This window comes from Balaenoptera acutorostrata, chromosome 14 (assembly GCF_949987535.1).
Source record: "Balaenoptera acutorostrata chromosome 14, mBalAcu1.1, whole genome shotgun sequence".
In the NCBI taxonomy this organism is placed as follows: domain Eukaryota; kingdom Metazoa; phylum Chordata; class Mammalia; order Artiodactyla; family Balaenopteridae; genus Balaenoptera; species Balaenoptera acutorostrata.
Window position 1 is genome coordinate 13,046,392 of NC_080077.1, and position 25,575 is coordinate 13,071,966.

The 25,575-nt window shown below is 35.7% G+C and overlaps 1 protein-coding gene across 2 annotated transcripts in view; it reads right to left on the reverse strand.

Moving 5' to 3' along the window:
- The window catches only part of OPRM1 (opioid receptor mu 1), a 174,733-nt gene extending 153,303 nt beyond the window's left edge, over window positions 1–21,430 (reverse strand). Inside the window, exon 1 of one of the 2 annotated variants that reach the window (XM_028167459.1) lies at window positions 21,123–21,415. In XM_028167459.1, the coding sequence (XP_028023260.1) occupies window positions 21,123–21,415 (293 nt within the window). Of the gene's footprint in view, window positions 1–21,122 lie in introns of both variants that reach the window. The other variant, XM_007186137.2, reaches the window with a different exon arrangement.
- Between the last annotated feature and the right edge of the window lie 4,145 nt (window positions 21,431–25,575).

The following is a 25,575-nucleotide window of genomic DNA, read 5'->3' on the forward strand; positions in this document are numbered from 1 at the left end:
AGTCCTTATCTGATTACTTTTTAATTCTGTTTCCTCAAGTGTAAATTCTTGTTTGTTGTGCACCCTCTCCCATCTCTTTCATGGTGTAGTCACTCATTAACAATATGATGACCATTGATTTTGAGTTGACCCTTAAAGTTAATATTCCTTGCTAGACCGTTCACTGACGGGACAGGAGTTGGAATCAGCTCCTGAGGCTTGTGTACCATACTGTTCTCAATAAGAATGGAGGATGGGGTGGGCTTGAGGTCGACATAGTACACCGGTGGCTACCTTCTAATCCTCCAGAGCATTGCTGGTCTCCAGGTGCAGCCTAGTAACTCTGCACCAAGCACTGCACCAGTTTTCAAATGGACATTATTGCTTCTATCTAGCTTTTAGACTGGAAAACACACAAGGGTCAGCCCACATGGCCTCCACCATTGTGGACATCTACCCCATTATGGAACCCTCAGGGGGGCCTCCCCAACCTGAGGCTCACACTGTCTATTCTCTGTCCCAGGCATTCTTTTGGCATTTTAGTTTATCTGAAGTGAAAGAATCTCCTTTCTTCTGAATTCATAATTCGAGAGTAAAGTCGTCAGTAACATTATTATGATCTTAACATTATTGATCTTAACATTACTGATCTTTCTGTTGCATCATTCACTCTTTTCAAAAGAAGGAATGACTTGTCTAGTTTATGTTTAGGATAAAGAGTTGGTTATGTACAGCTCTGCCCCTTCTCCTGTTGCTTTCTGAGACTCAGCTGCTCAAAGGAAATGCATGTTACATCCCCATTACTCCAGGTTCCAAATTTTAAAAGGGCTGGTCCCCTTATGGAGAGGTTGCTAGTGGTCCAGACCTGTGGGTTAGTGTATTTCATTCTGGGATTTAATTAAGAAGCCATTATTACTGTACAGCCATGTCACATCAGCAAAGTATTTATCAGTAATAAAGCTGACTTTTTTTCTCTGCTAATTCATTTTGTGTTATCTCTCAGTTGGTTCAAACATCAGCAGAGAAAGTAGGAATGACATTGAATAAGACCATTTAGGGACTTCCCTGGTGATGCAGTGGTTAAGAATCCACCTGCCAATGCAGGGTACACGGGTTCGATCCCTGGTCAGGGAAGATCCCACATGCTGTGGAACAACTAAGCCTGTGCACCACAACTACTGAGCCTGAGCTCTAGAGCCCGTGAGCCACAACTACTGAGCCCGCGTGCCACAGCTACTGAAGCCCGTGTGCCACAAACAAGAGAAGCCGCCGCAATGAGAAGCACACATGCTGCAACGAAGAGTAACCCCTCTTGCCGCAACTAGAGAAAGCCCGTGTGCAGCAACAAAGACCCAACGCAGCCAAAAATAAATAAAATGTAATAAATTTATTTTAAAAAAAGACTATTTAAGCATTCATATTGCCTACCAAGAATTTCTCTATCATTTTCAAAAATTTATGTATGGCTCTTCATTGATTTATTGATTTAATTTGTGTTCTTTTAAAAGATAATTTCTGAAAGACGTTCTGGAGTTCAGGGGTCAGAAGTAAAGTTTTGTGCCTGTTCTCGATCATCCTGAAAATGAAAGATTGTTTCATATTCACTTTTAGTTTGAGCATTTAATAAAGGCCAATCTTGTGCTATTAATGAACTTGAGACAAAATTTCAGCCTTTTGTATGCTTGCACATGAAATCTTAGTGCTATGTAGCACATGTGTGGATTATATTAGTATTATCTGTTCTGTTGTTTTGTTTGTAAGCCTGTGGAGTATAGGGATCAGGATCAATCTGTACTCTGCTACATGCTTGTCTGAATGACAGGATCAATTCTTCTGACCCTAATGCCCACACCTATATAATTTCTTTAAATATGAAATTCCTATTCATTTCATGTTCTTAAAGCATTCCCCACCCCTAAGAATAAATACCTCCCCATCCTATGTCACCTTATCATTCTCACATTGATCTACATTTTTATCCCTCCCCTCTTGCCAGAGGAGAAAAGGAATGGCATGTGAGAGTAGTGAGGTTGAGTAATAGTGAGAAAGAAAAAACCCCCTGAGAGCTTTCAGGGAACAAGTCTAGTTGCTAACAGCCAGGTTGTGATATTCCTTTGTGGAACATAATTCCATAGAATATCAACCTCAGATGAGGACTCTTCGTGACCGTGATGCCACAGGACAAAAACAAGTGGACTCTATAACCATGCATGATCAGAGATAAAACCAAAGTCACCCATAACCATAAAAATAACAAACATCTCCCTTTCCTGATTAACATTAAGTGACCGCTGCTTATTATTCAATGACAACTCTAGCCCTACTCTGTTAATTCTGTCTCCTAGATTAAAAAAAAAAAAGTCTTTGATGCCCGTGTACCAAATTCCTCTTGCTTTGAGACAGCGCCCTATCTAAACAGACCTCTGCTTCCTTGAATCCTATTCTAAATCACCAAATATAAATTAAAATTCCTGTGATGTTGCCTTCCTTGTTGTAACAAACCTAATACGCCAAATTTTGTTTCCAGGTGTATTCCCGGTGGCTTTGGCTGGTGAGCATTGATAGTAGCGTGTGCTCGCATCAGGAGGGACCAGCTACAGCAGACCAACAGCAATCAGCGACTGGCGGGAAGCATTGGGTATCTTCCAGTGATGCCCACAGGGGGGTACAGGCCACTTAGAGGGCATGGTGGCTGCAAAAGCTGCCTGCACCACTGGAATCTTGGCAAATACATTCACCCAGTGTCTATCTGTAGCAGGCAGAAGCCATTGCCGGTGGAACTGGGGGCTGTGAAAACTCACATTCGATACTATCTCCCCTTTTTTCAGGGCTGCTCCCCTCTTATCAGAGGCTACAACCAGCGCTGCATCCTTAGCTGCATCCTCATCAGGCCGCAGGTTAACTCCCCTCACCTATTATGCATGCCATCCCTTCAAATACTGCTGAATGTGCATCTTTAGGTCTAGAAGTCATCAAAGCAAAGATGCCTGCTTACTCAACTGTAGTCATCTGGTTTATATTTATTGTGCTTATTTTCAATATCTTTTAGAGATAGTTTGAATTTTAAAATGACTATCTGATGTTCCCTTAATTAAAATCTTAAGTGTTAGGAGATTAAAGATCAAAAATCTTACCTTTCAAGGCAGGACCATTCATTCGTGACAATTCTCCAGTCCTACCAATGTTTACTTAATCTTAAGAGCAAGGCCAACCCTATTAAAATGCTATGAACCCACACAGCAGTGAGTAACAAAAAGTACCTTGATTTTGTTAATTTTCTCCCAATTTGGCTTTTAAATCAAGTTAGGAGTAAAACTCTCCGGCATAGCCTAGTAGGAAGAATATTGGATTTGGAAGTACGATACATGGGTCTAAGTGCTACATCTTGTGACCTTGGCCAAGTGGCTGAGCTTCAATTTCCACAACTGTAAAGACATGATTGTATCACCACTAAAAATTACCATTAAAACAAATTAAATGATGATGGTCATAGGTGCTGTTTTTTGAGCGTTGCAACTATAGCCAACATTTACTGAGTGTTCACTCTGTGCTAGGTGTTACTACTATACACAGTTTACTTGAATTTTCTTACTTAATCTTCGTAACACACTTATAAGTTGCACATTATCACTTCTTTTGTAGATGAATAAACCAACTTTTATGGAGGTTGAATAACTTGCTCAAGAACAACAGTTGCAGAGGCAGAATTTAAGTCCACACCTATTTTTTATAGTTTATGCTCCTTGCTATTACATTATACCACTACAGTATGCACCATGTAATATAAGCTCTCTGTATGATAAATAATAACTTTTATAAAGTGCAGTAAGGTTTACAAACTCTTATATATACATTTGTGTAAACTGATGCTCAAAAAAAATCCTATTAGTAGCTAAAACAACTATGAGTATTATCCCTATTTTAAAGAGAACTGAGGTTCAGAACAGCTGTCAAGGACAAAAATGCTTAACATAGTAAATTTGAAATACTTGGTTGTTTGCTGCTATGAAAACTAAATGCCTGGATAGGTTGGATATTTTATTGTGTGTGTGTGTGTGTGTCCTGTAGATTGAACCATTAGCAGCGTTTAATATTAGCACAACACGTTGGAGAGAATTATACATTAGGATACTGTGTAGGGAGTTGAAATAAGAATGTTCTCATTGTTCCTGAGTTTTGCAACAGAGATTTAATTAAGATCCATGAAGACTTAATTTCAAATTATATTTGTCAGAACTGTTGATGAGCAATCCCTGTTTATCCCTTTTAATGTGTCATAGCACCTGCTGATATCTAAATATTTTCACATTCAATTAATTCTTGCAGCAGTAGCTGTCCAAAAATCTTTTAGGACCAATTGAAGGAAAAAATAAAAGTAATGCAATTAGTGCCTGTAGATCTTGGCTTATATAAAATCGTGTATTTATAATAACTGTTTTCCATCCAAGAATTATATAATCCTTTATAACTTAACTATCATGCTGACCTGGGATTTTTCTAGGAAACTAAAAGCAATTTGTTGAGATTTTTAAAGAAGTATTTTCAGGCAGAGAGATTTTTTGGAACGTATTTTTCCTTCCCTTGTGGAGAATGCAACAGCACTTGTTAGGAGAAAATATGATTCATGAATAAACCAGTAATTTGGCAAAGCAAGGAACTCCCTTTAATTTTTAAAGTTTGAAATTTTAGGCTTATGGTGCAATAAGGGTTATTAAATCAATATAGAATTGTTTTCCACTTAGAATAGAATCACTTGGCACTGACAACATTTTTAGTCACAAACTAATGTATGTAACAGTATTTTAAATAGGAAAACTGCAAACATGACCTTGATTTATATTTTAGTGAAAAAACTCTCTAATGCAATATTTTATTACCTTTCAGGATCATCTATTACTTTTGAAATTTTCTCCCCTTTTATTTTCATATTATTAATTGTGCTTTTCTTCATTATATCACTGCACTTCCATTTGTTTAGAATCTGAAGAAAATAAAAAGTAAAATACAAATCACCATAAGCTTAATAGGTAGAGATAAACTCATAACATTGTTATGTTTAATGCTCTAACCCTGTGATCAAAGTTATATTTCACATTTCTCCTAGCGTAATAATTATATTGGACTTTATGTATGAAATAGAACATCTTAAGAATTATACGCATGTTTTTAATTTTCATAAATAAAAAAAATTCACATTTGTATTTTTCTAATGACTTTTTCCATCATAAAACCCTCTAAGTGTCAACAATGAGTCAAGCATACATTTATTTAACACATTTTTTTATTTTTATTTTTGCCGAGTACTGTGCTGGGCAGTGGTTCTCAACTGAGACATATCTTGGAGGGCCCTTCAGTCTGGTGAGAGACCAGAACCAAGTGTTTTCCGAACAGTATGTTAGGTATTATGGCAAGGTAACGGGTGATATGGCAATGTTGAAAGAAGTACTAAACTTGTATTTAGTTTTCAAGAAAGTTGCAATTATTCAACATTTGTTTCATCACATGAAGAGTGTCTGTGAAAGTATCAAATTTGTTTCTCAGAGTTACATGACTGGCCCAGGCTGCCAAGGATTTTGTCTCTGATGGTGGCAGGAAGGGATTAGTAGAAGGTTGACCCCAAATAAGTCTATCTATTGTCTGTTTTCCAGAAATAAATGTAAATCTAGTTTCTCCAATTAGTCTATCATGTACCTGTTTTCCAGAAACAAATACAAACCTCTGTTAAATACATTTAAATTGGCAAATTTTACTACCATTTTACTGATAGTGAATAATTATCAAATTTTACCAGTTTATTTTCTGCTCAGTGAAGTAGAACGTCTTTTTCTTGGCCTAAACTTTGTACTTTTAAAAGTCTGTGAAATGGTTGGTCCATAGTAGAGATCAGAAAATTTCCTTTAGTCACCTAGGTTGACTTCTTGTGTGACACATCGCTGAGATGGATCTGGATTCCTTAGTCACATGTTATCTTGTGATTTCTCTCTTTCTATGTCCTGGGAAGAACCTCACTCCTGTTATTCTCCTGATATTAAGGCTATTGTCACCTCGTCTTTCTTCTCCTGGGGAGGCATATGTCCATTGATTTTTCAGGGAGAAAAAAATGTCTCCACAGAGAATTCTTCTCCCAATATCTGTCAGTTTTCATTTTATCATGTTGATGCAAGAAGCAAAATTCCATGTACTAGTGATCTCCCCAGATACCTCACGTTCGCTAATCTGCTTTTAAAGCATGGAATGTGAAATGAACTGGGATAGAGTCTATGGGAAGAATTTGGCATGGAAGATGAATAGGAAAGGTTTCCACACTTTTCCTAAGTGACTCCATAAATATTTGAGAAGCAAAGAAAGTTATAGGTGAGAGTCATGAGTGAGAAGGAAAGATTTTTAGTACTTTAAGCATCTGTTGACCTTACTTAGGCTCTCTGGAGTAACACTGACAAGCCTGGTTACCTTCACTTGGCAGTAATTCCAGCTGACTTGCCCCTCGCTTGTTTGTCTGGTGTTTTGCTCAGTAGAGAGACAGAGGCATGAATTCTTCTCAGATTCTTCCAGAACTAGTTCTTGCAGATCTAATTTTTCTGTCACTATTATCTCCTCATAACCCCTCTCTCATTTGGATTCCTGCAGACAATGAAGTTGAAGAAGGAAAAGGCAGGGACTCTACGGACTCAGGTGCTCGTCTCAACTTGAATGCAGAAAATATTTTTGCTCTCAAATTAAACAAAAGCTACCTGTACTATAAGAATTTTACTTTTGGGAATTCCAAGTTTCTTTCAACTAGTAACAATCAGAGAAACAATGTTCTAAAAGTTCCTATTTTGCCAAACAGAAATGGGACACTGAAACACAGAGGGCTGAAATAAATACAGCGTTAACAAAACAGTATATTCAATGTACTGAAACATTTCAGCTACATTATGTCCTGTTACCATTTGTTATTCTGTAAAATTCAGGAATAGGAGAATGTTTAAAAAAAAAGATAGTCTCATCCTCAAGGAGCTTACAATTTTCCAAAGTGGAAATTTCAGTTTTTTCAAAAATGTAAAAAAGGATCACTGAAATAAAGGGAAATATGAAAGTGGCCTGGTGCTTGGCTGAATAACAGATCCAGAAAGCCTGGTTTGATCTGTCACTCTCAGCACTGAGTCTGGTACTCTGGCTGCCTCCTGATCAGTTAGTTGATGTGAATTATTCGTATATACTGGTCACAGCATAAAATTATGCTGCTGGGGATAAAGTATAAGCGTACCGTTATATCACAATTGAGTTTCTGTAGTTAGAAGTTCCACAAATAATTAATGGATTCTATTTTATCCAGGTTGCAGGGCAGGCTCAGAGACCTGAATCCAGTTAACCCAGAGACATAAGTTCAATTCAAAATGTCATGGCCTAATATGAAGGAAAAACTCCAGATTTTGACCTGTGAAAAGACAAGTTTCCTATTTTCTTTATTCTCACTTCAGTGGGAGTACAGGCTATCAATAAAGAAAAAGTCATTTTTCAGGTTGTCAATTAGGGAACATTCTGGGAGGTATGATATGTAAAGTAAGATAACAGGCTAATCAACTATCCTAGTGAAGCCTCAGTAACCAGCTTGAAAATCTCACCTTGACGCAAGTAAACATAGCAGTTTTGAAAGACCTTAAGTTTCAGGGTCATATAGATCTTGATTCAAATCTTAGTACTATCATTTATTTGCTGGACAAATTTGGGCTTATTAATTAAATTTTCTGAGTTTTATTTTCTTCATCTGTAAAACTTGGAAGATATTGGTGTCTTCCTTAAATGGTTGGTGTAAACACGAAAAAATTTTAAAATAGTATATTTAAGGATTATTGGTTTGGAGTCTAATTTGTAGTAACTTTCAATAAATGTTAGCTAAGGTGATGTTGATGATGGTGATACCTCTCATGGGTTTCAAATTTAATGAGGCAGATACTATTCTGCGACAAGACGCAGCTTAGATGTTTATACTTAGCATAAAAGTGTTACTTTTGCTTATATTAATTTTTTTAGCATGCTTTCTCATGTGTGCTAAAGATAACTGATGCATCATAGCCTAGATTGTTCTAAAATCACAGCTATTTTCCTTCACCAATTATCTCCCCCACCCAAAGATTTGGTATGTTAAACTCCACCTCTTCATCTATTTTAACTAGAAAGTTGACCAATATATTATGTTTCAGATATCAACTTAACTTCAAACTACTGTGTGGACAAAATATTTCAGCTACACAAAAGCATGGTTTCTATTATTATTCCAGAAGAGTACATTTTTTGATAAAGGACATATATCTTTATGTAAAATATGCTTTATTTTTTTTCATTTTTTAAAACATCTTTAGTAGAGTATAATTGCTTTACAATGGTGTGTTAGTTTCTGCTTTATAACAAAGTGAATCAGTTATATATATACATATGTCCCCATATCTCTTCCCTCTTGCATCTGCCTCCCTCCCACCCTCCTTATCCCACCCCTCTAGGTGGTCACAAAGCACCGAGCTGATCTCCCTGTGCTATGCGGCTGCTTCCCACTAGCTATCTATTTTATGTTTGGTAGTGTATATATGTCCATGCCACTCTCTCACTTTGTCCCAGCTTACCGTCCCCCCTCCCCGTATCCTCAAGTCCATTCTCTAGTAGGTCTGCAAGGGTGTGTAGATGGGCACGTTCATTCATTCATTCATATGCTCTTATTTTTGAGTTTCTAAAGTGTTGAGAAAATAGTACTCTTGTGGAAAATATCATTGGCGTGGTTTATGTATTTTAATATAAGCTTTGTGGCATTGACTTGTACCAATGTACCAATGTATTTTGTGGGAATGTGACATATTTACTTATAGGCAGGAAACATCTACTTTTTTTCAGAGTAATGATCCTTTTTCAAAAGATGGCATCAATTTCTCCGTTGATACTTGTGTCCTAAATTCCACAAAATGGATAGTAATTTTAAAGAACAGAAGTTTTGGGTCTGACATCTAACTTGAGCTTTCTGTTGCCTATGTTTATGTATGACAGGGTATTCAGAAATAAAATGAACATTGTTTCAGTGTAGTGACACACTAATGAATGTCCTACAGCAATGGTTCTTGAGATTTTCTTCCTGTGAATCCCATCCATTCCAGACTACTATTCCATTGCTTTATCCTTAGTATTTGTGGAATGTTTATAACATCTGCTTTGAGAAATACTTGTAAATCCTGGTCAATAGGATTCTGTTTCATTGTTCTATGAAAATTAACCAAGGCCCTCTCCACTCACTTTTCTCTATCTTGTCTCTGAAACATAAATAATACCTTTAACGAAATTCAGAAAATTAAATAAAGACTTAAATCAAAAGGTTTCCCATTGCTAGGTTTGGTGATGGAGGAAGATAAACTACAGTAATTGTAATAAACCTTGGGAATAGTGTTTGTCTGATAGTGTGGTTGAAGAACACTGGGTTAGTTATCCTGGTCCTATCTTTGGCATTTATCAGCTGGTGAGATGATTTAATTTTCTTCTCCACTAGACTGTACTTTTGGGGAGAGGTAGGACTGGGTCTATTTTGCTCAGTGGTAGATTTTGGAACTTCTAGGAGGGTGTTTTGTAAGTAGTGTTCAACAAACATAGCAAATAAATGAGCTTCAGTTTCATCTTCTTTAGTATTAGTTTGACTTACAATGTTTTTCCTTGCTTAAACTCACAAGAATTTTACAAAATCAAATTATTCAATGCAATGAAAAAAATAAAGTCCTATCTAACTTTAAGGCATTATATTTATTCTTTAAATATATATTTTATTTTGCAAAGTGGTTAAATAAGCTTCCTTTTGTCATCAGAAGGAATGACTGTTTGAAGGATCTCAATTAACATTGTCTGCTTTTAATAGAACCTCTTTTTTTTGTGGCCTTGGATCACCCACATCATCAGAAACATGCTCATATATAATTTCCTTCAACCCATGTGGTTTCCTCTTTAGAGCTGATGGGGCTGAGTAAGTGTTAAATTATAATGTTGATAAAAATTTCCCTTGTTCTTCTTGGCAGGCGCAATCAAGTTCTGATGTGCATGTTATACTGTCAGCAGCATTTTTCAATTAACATTAATAGTCCCCCACAAAATGCTCAACCTTTCAGTGGCACTGAACCCAGTGTTTCAGTGAAAAAATGCTCAGAAGCAAAGGCCTTTTCTTTCACTGACCTCCTTGTTCCACAGTTTCTGTACTTGGAATCCTCTCAGTTCTCAGGGACACCGTAGGTCTCAAGGATGTTATTTTCTACCTTGTGCTTGCTTTATTTATAGAGTTTACTACTCTGATTTAAAAGTTGACAGGCATTGCCTTGCAAGTCCTGGAAAAATCCATTATGAAGGTGTTAGGAATAGACATTCACACGGACTCACGGTACCATCACAAATGCATCCTCCGTGAAGACCTCCATCTTTTTGAACAGTTTTACTGTGATTAGTGAGTCAGACTCATAACAGAAGGCAGGACTTTTCATAGGGATGGTATGTTAAATTCCTGAATTTCCAAAGCTCGTGTTCAAAGGACACCATCATTACAAGTTATTTCTTTTAATTCAAGTAAACTACTCTGCTGAGTAAAAAGGAGTTTCATTATATGCAGTCAAGATTTAGACTTGGATTCTGCTTTAGACACTTGGACTATAACACCAGTTTAAATGTGAAATATTTAAGTTAAAAATAGCTATTCTTTTTCCAAACAATAATTGGTTTGCGTCTTTTTTCTCCATTAACTTATCACATAATATAGAAAGACTTATCAATAGGGAGCCAAGTAAACTGCAGTTATGTGTCCTTAGAATTCTCTTCTCATCATCATGGTTGCTAAACAAAATGATATTGGAGTGATCCAGTGCATTGGAATGAATCAAAGAATGACAACAGTAACACCCACACAATGCCTTGCCTTGCCTCTGCAGAAACTGTGATTCCAAAATGATAAACTGTATTTCAAAATGTAAGAATAATAATATGATTGATCTATGGTGAGGCAGGAGTAGTGGATGAATGTTGAGATCTTGCATGCCGATGGTGTGAGCCCAGTGGGAGGGAAGCAAATAACAAAACTCATTTCTCTCATATAACACTTTTAGAATTTACCACCCATTTCCATATATCTTATCTAATTTGGACCTAAAATTTATGTGAGGTTGAATATGATTTTTATTCCTCATTCCAGAATTAGCACTGTTTCCATGCCAGTGCGCCTGCTATGAAGGGAGATGATTGGTCAACTTTAGGAAAATTGTTAAAACATCCTGAGCTTTAGCTTTTCTGGGGGGTAGTTTAATTTACTATTTATTCTACAAGCAACTTCATAATGTTCAGAGAAAGGAAACATGGACAGATCTCTTAAACCTCCTTGTCAAACAGGGCTGCTCTCTCATCCATGAAATAGGTAGGTTGGTCCAGATCTGTGTGCCCCAATCTCAACTGCACATTAGACTCACCAAGGGAGATTTTAGACCTACCTGTGCCCGGGAGTTATGCCCAGAGTTTCTAATTTAATTAGCCTTAGGTGGAAGTGGGTTTTCTTTCTTTCTTTTTTAAAAGTCTTCCCAGGTGAATCTGATGTGCAACCAAGATTGAGAACCACTGGAATGGACTATCTGGGAGGTCTTCTCCTTCTTTGTCTCTTAAGTGCGTTGCAAGGATTTATGCAATAGCTCTGATGTTCCATGAGTTAACTGGAAGGAAATTCAAATTTTATTATTCATTTTATCCTGTCTGGGTTTCTTGCTAGAATTTAGATCCAAATCTCATGTAAGAGATTCTGGGAACTGTAGCATTCTTCAGCTGGACTATTTATCACCCAGTTAAAACTCTCCCTAACTTAGCTCTCCTTGTAAACTTGTACCTGGTGGCCATCTGGCTGATCTAAAGAATTCGTGTACATGCTAGAAAGTTCTCTCTGAACACAAGTGGTCAAAGAAGCAGTCATTTGGATACAGATGGGAACTGAATTAAAGATGAGAAATCAGGCAGGGAGGAGATTTCAGTGAGTTTTAGGAAATGATTGAGGGAAACCATGGGCAGGAAGTCAAGGGATTACAAATACCACAGAACACCTAGGCTTACCCTAGTCCTCTTTATGCAGCTGGACAGCCTAAGTTCTAAAACACAGGGAATAACATTTTTCAAAGCAACTTTTGAGAACGACAGAAAACAAATTTTTTAAAAATGAGCAAGTTACGTAAGTCAAAAAGAAGAGGAAAAAAAATCCAAGCAATGAGCTTTTGTGCTTCAAAGGGCCTAAAGAGAGGTGGAGGGAAATGAAGCTGCCAGTCACCATCTGGGTGCATGGGGGTGGGTGTGTGTGTAGGCATAGGTGTCTTTGAGGACAGATTTCATATTTGCTAAGAAGTTAATGTGAATTTACAGATGACAATTTCAACTTTTCCTGAAAGCTTCAAATGATTGAAGATGAAAATACTGTGAAGAGGCCTAGAAAATTGCACTGATTTAAGATAACCACAAAGCATATTTAATAGATGGAAATTTTTCAGAACTGCTATTTTCTAAGCACTTACTCCCTAATCACTGGCCAAGAGTGGTAATGAATATTGTGGTTTGTCTGGGTCGGATGAAGAGTTGGGGGTTGAAGATGGACACCTGGGGTGACATGGAGATGATCCTGTGTGATTACTATTTTAACTATTTTAACGTCAACATCAGTTTCAGAAAAGCAGTACCCTCTGTCATAAAAATCTATGACCGCTTTTCTGATTTGTGTTAAACTTCATTTTGTATTGATATTTCTTCATGTTGAAAAATACTGCGAGGTGGTACTAGGTTATTTTTACAAAATGCTTTGTTTCCTTCTAGTAAACAACAAAACACAATCAAATTTGCCAAAGAAGGAGATATGTTCTTTTTTATGACCACTAAGTTTTATTTAGCACATTTGTACCAGAGTTTGGCAAATGACAGCTTGTGGGCCAAATCTGTCAGCTAAGAATGGTTTTACATTCTAATTTGTATTTTAATTTTTTTATATGTATAATAATTAGTTTGGCTGTTTTTAATCTGAGGTTGCTACAAGGAAGTAATTTGGTAACACTTATTATGGAATAATTTGCATTGTATAATCAAGTAAACCAAAATGAAAGTTTGCATTTTTTTGTACTGAATGAAGAATCATTTCATTTTTGTAAAATGAGTTAACAAAAGAAGGTGTGGCATGATTATTTTCCTGATAATCAAATGTATGGATTTTCATAAAAGTCAACTAAAAGATTAGGTAAAATTATTAAAAAATGCTAGTTAGAAAATCAATCTTTTTTTTATCATTAATGAGAAATATTTTAGGAGCTAAGTTTTTACATGTCTGCTTTTTACATCTTCATGGTTAGAATAATCAAAAAACAAAAATAAGTTTGTAGGTAGTTTTATATTTTTTAATGGTTGAGAAAAATAATATTTTGAGGCACGTGAAAATTATATGGAAATTCACATTTTAGTGTCTACCTAAAGTTTTATTGGAACATAGTCATGTCCATTCATTTGCATTTTGTCCATGGCTACTTTTGGGCTACAATGGCAGAGTGGAATAATTGTGACAGAGACCATGTGGTTGCAAAGCCTAATATATTTACTTTCTGGCCCTTTACAGTAAACATTTGTCACCCCCTGGTCTAGACTGAGAGGTGATTCCTCTTCACCTGATGGGTGTGAGTTGTATGTGCACCTAAATATAGTAAAATGAGGTGAGATTCTTATCTTGGAATCATTTAAATCCAAACTTTACATTGGCTCACAAAAACATCTTGATATAAAATAGGTTTTTAGGTTCCAGATTACATCCCTACTTTATTTGAGCATTCTCACCCTTCTCAGTGCGGAGGGATCAGGCTAATTCACACACCTGGAGCCATTAAATTGTAGGCAGTTTAGTTTCTTATTGAAAACTAGAGTAAGAATTTTATGGCTTAAAAATTACTCCAAAGTTTGTTGAGTAAAAGTATCAAGTACACTATATATAAAATAGATAATCAACAAAGACCTACTGTATAACACAGGGAACTCCACTCAATATTCTGTAGTAACCTATATAGGAAAAGAATCTGAAAAAGAATAGATATAGGTGTATGTATAACTAAATCACTTTGTTGAACACCTGAAACTAACACAACACTGTAAGTGAACTATACTCCAATATAAAATAAAAATTAAAAAAATAAAGTGATGAGCAAAAAAAAAGTATCAAGTAATAGTTGTGATTGTATGACTATAGTGCAATTATATACTACTAATTAGGTGAAAGTTTTCTTTCTGGAGTTTAGAGCTTTACCAGAAATAAAAGCATAAGACTTCAGACAACTGAACTAAATCCTAAATTGTAAGTATAATCCAGACATTCACATGGGATTATTACATAATCCCAATTATATTTAAACTTCTATTTTTAGAAATGTAAGGGAATCAATTTAATTTTGAGAATTTGATTTCAATATGCAAAATTATGAAAACTGAGCTGTACCAGTGGATTGATATCAGCAAATAATAAATTCAAATAAAACATATATATATCTACACATAAGTCCACAAACTTTGAATGGGAAATAGATTGTTACTCTTATAATTTAAACACAGAAAGTAAAATTTTAAAGAGTGAAAAAAAAAGTTATTACAGTCAATTCTCATTCATGGTAGTTTTGTTCTATAGACTCACTTTACCTACTGAATTAGAGAAGACTGAAGCTTCGCTTCTAGAGCAAATAAATACAGGGGGAGGTTCCTGTGAGCCTCCAATCACATTTTAATCAACTAATCAATACATAACGTTCTGTTATGTGTGTTCCTGTTTAAAGGCATATTATTTAATATATATTGTTGATTCATTGACTCTGAACTCATGACCAACACCCCTATGACACCCACGTGAAGCTTATCTAATACGCCTCCTTTTTCCATTAGGTACCTCACAGCCATCTTGTGCTTAGGACACTACACAGCACTTCAACACTACACCTGGGACTATTTTTAAAATTTTTATTTTATATTGGAGTATAGATGATTAACAATGTTGTGTTAGTTTCAGGTGTACAGCAAAGTGTTTCAGATATACATATGCATGTATTTATTTTTTTCAAATTCTTTTCCCATTTAGGTTGTTACAGAATATTGAGCAGAGTTTCCTGTGCTATACAGTAGGTCCTTGTTGGTTCTCTATTTTAAATATAACAGTGTGTACATGTCAATCCACCTGGGGCCATTTTAAACAGTGAAATCACCAACAACAAAAAAATCAAAAATGCTAAAAATGTAGTCTTAAATAGACCTCAGAAAGGAAATATTTACACTCTGAGAGCTGAAGCAGGAAGGCAGAGTGTTGTTTAGTTTGACCTCAGCTGGGAATTTGCCCATCAGAGCAACTCTGCACATGTCTGCGACAGACCCCAAAAGCCCATGAATACGGATTTTAGGGTTACAAGTAAATTTTAGCAAGTAAGCTTGTTTGCAAACACAGAATCCATGAATAATGAAGGTGGACTACATATGCAACATTCTTCAAGGGAATATTTAAAAACAGCTGAAGAAGAAAATCCACAAGCTATGTTCCATATTAAATATGACAGCGAGTTCATGGCATGAAGACAAGTTTTATGTTTGTATTATCATTTATCAAAATTAGAGGGAATAGCACAATGGATGTCCATATGTTTCAATCATCAGTCTGTCACTAGATACCTAGGTATGGCGCACCAATTTAAAACCTTATGTGGTCCGTTTAATTCTGCATATTGAAATAAAATTCTCAAAATTAAATTGATTCCCTTGTATTTCTAAAAACGGAAGTTTAAATATATGCAACTGATAAACTAATACATGATTGAATTAAAAAAGCAAACTGTACTTGATAATATTCTTGCCTAGACAGAAACTGATATCTAGAATAGATTGATCTCTCTCATTTGATAGAACTCATCACGTGTTTCATCATGTGTAAAAGCCCTACCTGCCCTACCCATTGGCTTATAAAGGTTCACTTGGTTAGATTCGGTAGAGCCACTATCTCTCTGATCAGTTTTGCAATGCAACATCCAGAATGTGATTAATTTCTGAAGGCAAATATTCAAGTAATTTCTCTATGAATTAGGAGAAAATGAGTCTCATATTTTAAAATTCCACTCAACATTTAGTCTTCATATTTATCATCAATATGTTTTAAAATGTTTGTTTTTTTTTAGTGTTAAGCAACTTGTTTTAATTTATATGATGACAATTCTATAACTAAGATTTAGAATAGAAGTTATAAGACAGGATTCTTAAGAAATATGTATTTTTTTTAACATCTTTATTGGAGTATAATTGCTTTACAATGGTGTGTTAGTTTCTGCTTTATAACAAAGTGAATCAGCTATTATCTATTGAAATGAGTATCTTTTCCTGCCGACTGAAGCAATTTGGTTTCAATTTATAACTAAAGTGCATTACTAAAAGAAATAACATTTCAGCTTTTATGTGTAAGGGGTCCTCCAAGGCTTACAAAACCCCAAAGTAAATATTGTCAGTATTTATCCTGAATGACATTTTGAAGTAGTCAGAAATTATTTCTATTTCCTTCTTAGAAGTGGAGAAATTATGCCTGGGTTATATTCATGAACAGATATATTTGTTGCAGCAGTTGCTGAAAACATTTTTTTGAATATTGTAGATAAGTAACATGGAAATATTTGTCACTATGGGAAAACACAAAGAAATCTTTACATTAATTTAAAACACATCCTTAGAGATAAATTAAAAGTATATAGGAGAGGTAATGACCTGAGTTTTTGTTTGTTTGTTTGCTTTTATGTTATTTTGTTTGACGTTTGTTTCTATCCTTGATCTGCTGGAACCTGAACAACTCTGGGCAAATAGTGAAATTATGTGTATCAACATTAATATAAAATATAAATAATATATGCAGTTTGAAGAGCATGTTTAAATGATTACCCTTCGTTTGTGGAAACACACATGTGAAATAAAATTTTAAAAATATGTATATGAATAATAACCACCAAATTTACAATAGTGATAGTCTCGGGGGAGGGAGTATAATGGGAGAAGAGAGATGGCTTCTTATACATATTATATATTATTATGTATATACAATTATGTATTATATGTATTGTATAAAATATGTAAATTAGATACAATTATGTATTATGTATATATAAATATATATTATTATATATAATATAACATATATATTATTAGAGGTATATATAATTATCATAATTATATATAAGGTTTAAAGGTGAAGAATCATATTATTCTCTATACATTTCTTTACATTGGAAATATTTCATAAAGTATAAGATAGCTCATTCATGAAAGGAGAGAAGGAAAAGAAGCTCAGTGATAACTCTATGCAAATGACAGAGACGTAGCTTACAATGGAGGAAATGAAAAACCATTTAGTGTCGTCAGGACACACTGAGAAAGAGGTGTTCCCAACAGAATTAGCACCTGTATGGGAAACAGCAGTTACAGTTTACATTGTGATAGACATTACTAGGAGCTCTCCACTGATCATTCTGTACTTTAAACCTGAATCAAATATTTAATAATATTTAATACACAGAGATCATAGGACATGTTTTAAAATTAGAAATACTTCTTAGTGAAATCAAAGACAATAACATCTTGCATATATTTAAATGCTCTTATCTGATAGCTAGTCATATTGAGAATTTATCTCGTCAAATTAAGAAATAATCTTAAAAAAGAAACCCATATAATTTGGCACTCTTCACTGGAACTTTATTTGGAAGGATGGCTTACATAGCCCCCAGAGATCTAACAGTTTCTAACCCTTTACTTTTTCCAACAGTGTCTGCATAGACCATGACTAAATGGACAAATCTCTTAAAAAAAACTCACAAAATAAATACATCTGGGACTATATCAGTTTTTACAGTTATGGTTAATTCTATACTTTGGTCAAGTATTTTCAATAAGTGAAACACTCCTGGTGGCTATAACTTTGTGTATTACTTTGATTGATTTTTTTTTCTTTAAAACATTCTTGACAATAATATACTATTATCCCATTTTAAATGATTGCCACATATTATAATATTTTATCACCTTACTTTTCCAGAATATCTGTGGTAATTTTTAATATATAGTTACCATGCAAGTAATTTTTTTCTTTAAAACCAAAAAAACTTTCAGATAATGAACAGTTATAACAGTCTATCATTCAACATCTGAATTTTAAAACTTTAGATCATATAGCAGTATCTCTTTTCCTCCCTTATGTTCCTTAGAACAGCACTGTGTAAGAAAGTTACTTAAGTTATATTATTTAATAATGTTGTTGATGAAGGTATGATGATGGTGGAGTTAAGATACAGAACTGAAAATCATTAATCTTTCATGGCATCTATATTACCTGTTATTTTTGCTCTTGTTTTTGTTGCCATAGTCATCGGACCTCATGGTTCACTCAATGTGTTAAGACATTCTAATAAATGTAATCTTAATCTGATTAGAAAACCGTAACTACTTGAAAATTCAAAAGTATTTGTTGAATTTTAAATAATAGCAGGAAGTAAGCATTTCACCTCAGTACTTTAGTAGATGCAGCATTATATTCATCTTTATAACAGAAGCAATAATGTCCTCTAACTGATCATTTTGTAGTGAAATAACCACAGCCTGGAGACAGTCCAGTTAAATTTCTCAGCTAAATAGATATAATTTCTTCACTCCCCAGAGGCTTTCCTCATCACTTCATTGGTCACTGAACTATTTTTCTGTTTCACAGTCATATACCCAGAGGATTACCTGACCTTGGAATTAAACATCTGACTTGCCACAGGTGGGTGTTTGTGGTGCCCTTTTTTTTTTTTCTTTTAACACCTTTATTGGAGTATAATTGCTTTACAATGTTGGGTTAGTTTCTGTTGTATAACAAAGTGAATGTATTTTGTTAAAACTTTAAGCACAGAAAAGTAAAGCATAATATCATGTTCTCAGAGACAATGTCACCATCCTTTTCCAAGTCATCAAAAGTTCAGAGGCTTTACATTTTAATGCCTTTAAAACAAACTCACCCAACTAGTAATCTCTTAAACACTAGAATGAAACCAATCTGCTTATTTCATAGTCAGCTGCTGCTCTATTGGCTCTCGCTTTATAGAAAAGCATAAACTAGAGGGGAGAAAAGTCAGGAAGGAAAATACCAAGAGAAGCAATAACAGAGCATAAAAGATTATGTTTGAGATGGCAGGGTATCAAGATGGTTTGGTAATTTCTATTTATCCTTCATTTTCCAGGATTACAGACATAAATTTGGACTGATTTATTATTTCCACATTATTATCTAAACCTACTCTGTCAATCTTTTAGTTGAATTAACTCAAATCATGATTTGCCATTCTAATAAACACAAAATTACATTGGCTAAGAGCAATTCCATGGTACTGAACTAATGAATTATCTGTCCTTGGAGAAATCATTTATATTTTCTCTGCTACATTTTAATCACCTAGCCTAGAAAAGCTCTAGTTTCCCTTCCAGCCCTATAAACTTATGATTCTATGAATTTTCTTAGGAGAAATGAGAAACATTTTCCCTTCATGAAGCAGACCTTTAATTGTTACTTTTATTATCATAAATGCAAAAGAGACAGTTTTTATCTTTGATATGAAGCTTTCTATTGAATTACATAAAGTAATGTTTTAAAAAATAAATTCTTCCATTGATTCTCTCCCTGCATTTTTCCTTTTGTTGTTAGCCTTCTTTGCAATAGATGGTGCTCTTTTCTCAGAGAAACTACTTATCTTATTCCTCATCAAAAGATCAGGAAAATTAATTTTACACTTTAACGATCATTAATTAAAGAAATCGTACATAAAGGTAGAAAGAATTGATTACAAGCAACTTGCAGCACGTTGATAATGGAAGCATAATGGAGAAAATGATTGTTAAATGATTAAAGAGCTCCATTGAAACCTGCAATACTTGCTGAATAGATGAAGCCAATATTGTAGCCAAATATGAAAATGCCATGCTCGCTACATACATAGAACTCCTAGTAGAAAGAAAATCCTAAATCAGGAGCCATTTTAAAGTATTAAAATAATTATCTACTTCAACAAAAGTGAAAATATAGTATTCCATATTAACATGTAGGATTTGACTATGCACATCAACACTAACACAATCTATTTACAACAATCTCAGTTAATGCTGAGAGTTTGCACACTCTTTGCCAAATAAACCTGGAACATCTGGGCAAATAGAAAGTGGGCCACAAACTCTTCTGAAATAATTTCATTGGATAAAGACACTTTTTAATTTTTCCAGAGCAACCATTACAACTTCTTATGTAATAGTTTATAATGCAGAATTATGCTGCCTTTGGTCACTTCTAACTAGTTTCAGCTTTTGGAGGCATTGAAAAACCGTCATGTTCTGCAGTTCTGAACCATCCTACCTATTCCTCATTCACTTTGTGACTCTCCTAGCAGATCTGCAGCTGCCAACTGCAAACTGGTCTAGACAACACAGCTGTCATGTTTGTTACAGCAAAACGACACTATTTACTGTGGAAAGACACCAGAAAAACTTCCTCTATGAGTGTGGCCTCAGGATGGAAGAAAGAGTGGAATAAGGGCTGCTATGACCAAGGAAGAGGAAGGTGGGCCAGTGGTGCAGCAAAATCCACTGGGACCGGCAGGAGTAGGAAAGTTGCCAAGGTTCATCTCTGAAAAGAACTGAGAAGGAAACCTGCCCCTCCTCCCCCCAATTAGGGGTAAAATAACTAGAATTTCTCTTCCATTATTCACAAATTATTGTTTCCACAGCTCCTTTGGAAAGGATTGTGGGACACTGTGTCCAAGAGCCAAGAGCCCTCTTGGCTCAGTATAAGCAAGCTGTAAGATAGACTTTTTTTTTTTTTTGCCAGAGCTTTATAGTTTTACCAGAGCAACTTCTCTGTTCCGAAAATTTTGGATTATTTCTTTACCAACGGAGCGAAGAATAGAAAAGTAGGTTTTTGTACTCAAACAGCAACCTCTCCACCTACTGTCACCTCCATACTCTCCCCTGTTGACCTCCCTTTTCTCATCCTCCCGCCGAACACCCTTTATGCCCCTATTAGCCGCTGAAATCTGCACTCGGAGCCCTGTAGCCTTCCTTACCTGACAATCACATACATGACCAGGAAGTTTCCGAAGAGACCCACCACGCACACAATGGAGTAGAGGGCCATGATGGTGATGGCCGTGATTATGGAAGGACTGCCGGTCGAAGAGCACAGGCTGTCGCTCCCGCCCAGCTCGGTGCGGTTCGGACCGCATGGGTCGGACAGGTTGCCTTCTAAGTGGGAGAAGTTGACCCAGGAACTAGGGCTAGGTCCCGGGGAGCAGCTTGAAGAGTGCGTGAAGGGATCAGTGCAATTGCTGGCGTTCTTGGGAACGGTGCTGCTGTCCATGGTGCTGACGACCGGCCGGCTGGGACCACGTTGCGAGTAACCACGAGCACCCGGACTTTCAGGGTCCACGCGCCTCCGCTGCCTCCTCTCGCCGCTGCCACGGCTCCGGCTATTTCTTATAGACCAACCCCGGCGGAGCCAGAGAGGAGAGTCAGGCAGAAGGAGAGAGCTAAGCATCTGACAGGGTCCTCTGCTTGTAACCCTCTCCCACCTTAGAAGTACACAGACACATCGTCAACCCCACACCGCTGGGGGGAGGGAAGGAGGGCTGTGCGGGATCCAGAGGCTGGAGCGGAGGGAGGAGAGAGAAGTGGATTTTGCGCAAAGCGATCCAACGACTTGGTTTCCCCGCTCGGCACGCGTCTCTGCAAACACCTCTAAGGAGGGGCAGAACCAGGAAGGGAGTTGGAGAGAAGGGGTTGGGAGTGAGACAAACAAGAGAGTTAGTTTTTGGCGGCTGTAAAGCATAAGAAAGGGGGCTGACATCACTCTTTTTCCAGCGCCGTATTCTCAGTATAACATGACAGGAAAGACATTGACTTGATGCAACTCTGACCACCCTGCACCCCAGAGCTCTTCCATCCTTACTGCCTCAGCAATCGTTTGGGGGCAGGGTACACAAAATCTTCTTCTTTAGCCCTCCTTGCCTCAGAGCCGCTTGTCCGCGAAAATGTAACCGTGTGTTTCTTATCACCAAGTGAGAATTTCCAACCCTTCAAACCTGCCTGAAACAAGAGTGATTCCTTCTCTGAAAAAGAAATGAAAAACAAACTTTTAGAGAGGAAACCTATTCCCTTTACTCCAGATTCCCTTATTTCTCCTAGAGTAGAAGCTTTATTTGCATCTGATTTCTATCCTGGTGAGGAAGAGGCATAGGAACTGGGTACAGAAATCGGGGAGTTGTGGTACCCAGAAAAGTCAAAGAAAGATAACGGTGACATTCCATATATAAATCTCATACGTTTGGAATTATTAATTATTGTTTTTATCTCCAGACTTCCTACATGTGCTTCTTAGTAGAATTGTGAAAACCAAACATTTGCATTATTTCAGTGTTTTCTAGTGTAGACATTCCAGGAGAAACGATTGATACATAGACATCTGGAACTGGAACGGCTCACACAAGGCTGAGGATTATTGATACATTTTAAAATTTGATAACTCAACTCTAAATCTACAATTGCTTCTACTTTATAAATAAATTTGTAAATCAACCAGGAGTAAGGTTTTGTTTTGTTTTGTCTTTGTTTTGGTAAAGTTAACACTAATTCTGAAGTAATTCTCATTTCTGTACATGGGAATATTTGTCTATGTATATATATTTTAACAGAAAGATTATCATTAAATACCCCCAATTGGTTGTAGAAAGCTATATTCTTGGGGAACAGGAACGGGGGTGAGGTAGGGAGCTTGGTAAGAACATTTAATTCCAATATTATTTTTATCATTTGTCTTGGAAACAGATCACACCAGTAAACTCTACTAATCATAGGTGATTTTGCCAGTGTTCAGTATTATTTTTATCTTTTTATGTTGAAGGGTATAATTTCAGCAAAAAAAAAAAAGCTACAGAGATCTCCTAAAGACGAATAAAAATGCCTTACCACATATTCTCCTATGAACTAGTATATTAATTCACTCATATTGAGCTGAAATTTGTCTGCCATTATTCAATCTCTTGAGGACATACAGACTCAGTCTAAGCTTACTTCATGTGAAAGACAAATAAGCACAGTATAATAAGCCCTTGCCTTGAACTCAGATCATTTTGTGAAACTTAGATTTGTAAGTTTTAAAAACTTTTTTAGCTGAGGGAGTTTGGCTTTGTTACTTTACCTGGCTGAGTGACAATTTTCTCATCAGTGGAAAAAAAAGTTGAAAACTAATTAGCATGTTTCATAAATGCTATGGACTGAATGTCTGTGCCCCTCCCCCCAATTCATGTATTGAAACCCTAACCCCCAGAGTGATGGTGTTAGAAGATGGGGTCTTTGAGAGGTAAGTAGATCATGAGGGTGGGAACTTTATGAGTGGGATTATTACCCTTGTAAAAGAAACCCCAGAGATCTCCCTAGCTCTCTTTTTGCTATGTGAGGGTACAATGAGAAGACAGCAGTTTGGAAGTCTGCAATGCAGAAGAGACCCCTTACCAGAACCTGACCATGCTGGCGCCATGATTTTAGACCTCCAGCTTTCAGAACCGTGAGAAATAATTTCTGTTGTTTATAAGCCACTCAGTTTATGGTATTTTGTTATAGCAGCCCACAATGACTAAGACAATAATGTCATCTAAAATAATTTGAGTGATTTTTTTAAATGGCACAGCTTAAAAACTTCAGGTATACTCTAATGATAACATTTTAATCTTTTTTTAACTCAGTATATTTTGTCAACCAGCCAGGACTTTATATGTAGATAAGTCAACTGGTCATGTGACTTTTCCTCTAGAACTACTGTCAAAGAGCAATCCAATTTCCATTGTCCTTCTCCAGAAACATTTTTGTTTTTCATTCTATTTTATAAAAGTGTAGTTGTTCTATGGAGTAGGAATTTGAGCTTTGTGTTTTAACTATATATTTTTAACTGAAATTTGATATTTTCCTTTTCTATTACTTTTCTCAGTTTTCATTAAGGAGAATTATTATCTCAGTTTCGAATGCAGGATTTTCTGGACATGATTGCAAGGCTTCCCTGAAGTTGTATTAACATCTATATCTCAGTATGTCCCATCTATTCAATATCCAATTTGGGAAAATGCAGAACAAATTTAATTTCTCTTTCAAATATCAAGACAGCCTAGAGAAATCCAGAAAAGAGCTTTTATAGAAAAAAATATCACTTGGTATATTCTGTAAAAAGACTTCAAATTCCAGTTTACATTATATCTTAGTTACTCTTATGAGGTGTTCTTCCTTTTCTCCATAATTGCACGTTTCCTAGCTGAGTTGTCTCAAGTCTACGTGAAACCTCAAGTCTCTTGTGAAAGGAGGTGGACTGTAAATAAATGTCAATTTATTACAAGCTTAATTATTTTCTATAACATGGATTCGAACCGTATAACCTTTAGTTTCCTTGAGCCTTATTATGTTACCTGTATGCTAGCAATATCTGCCATTTTGTTGATATTTTTTGCTTAGCCTATATTTTCTATTTGAAGAAAGAAAAACTTATCTATCAGTCAAGATTTACCATTGATATAAAACCTATATCATACATTTTTTCATAAAAATATTTGCTTCAAAGCAACGCATTCAGTAAAAGCTAGGCTGGATCGTAGGCAAGTACCAGAAGTCCCTCCTCTTCCTTGAACTTCAAAATATATTGGCTTTAGTTATTCATATAACTGCCATCATCCCACACTTATTTTAATAGCTTAGTCCTGATATTTTGGAGAGTGGCTGTTAAGGGAACACATGGTTAACAGCTATTAATGAGGAATACAGACATATACACATGAAACTATTACAGTGGTTTGAAGCTCATAAAAAAAGGGGCATCCAAGGTTTCACTAGAAGAACATTTTATGTATTTGTTTACAGATTTTTCTGTTATTTAATGTTGAAATTTGTATAACTAATGAGACTATAAATGCATTTTAATACAATATTATTCTGATCTCTGTATTGTTGCATAAACATCCAGTGAAATGGAACAGATATCCTTATTTACATGGTAAAAATAAAAGAAACAAACAAACAAAAATTTCAAAACTACCTCAGCTTGATAAACTTAAGAGAGAGACATCTGGGATAAATCAGAAAACAGGCTCTGCTATTTACATCCTTGTGACTTAGTTAAGTTACTCATGCTTCCTGATACTGGGTTTCCTCCTCTGTAAAATAAAAATATGAGAATCAACTTCAAAGAGATCTTTGCAGGACTGCTTGTGTATGAAAGAATTTGTCCTTTGTCTTTTGGTTTTTTATATCTTGTTGTATGTAGCTTGGAGATTAGCAAGAAGAATTATTGAGATTATTACGCTCTATTTAATATCATAGAATTAACCCTAAAGAATCTGATTCCTTTAAGGGACTGAAGTTGGTGTCTACGAGTCCAACTCAATCAACTCTTTCAAATAATTCATCCAAGCTTTTAGTTTAAGTGATTCATAAGCCTAAATATCTTTCTTAAAATATAGAATTTCATTTCTATTTGAGCCT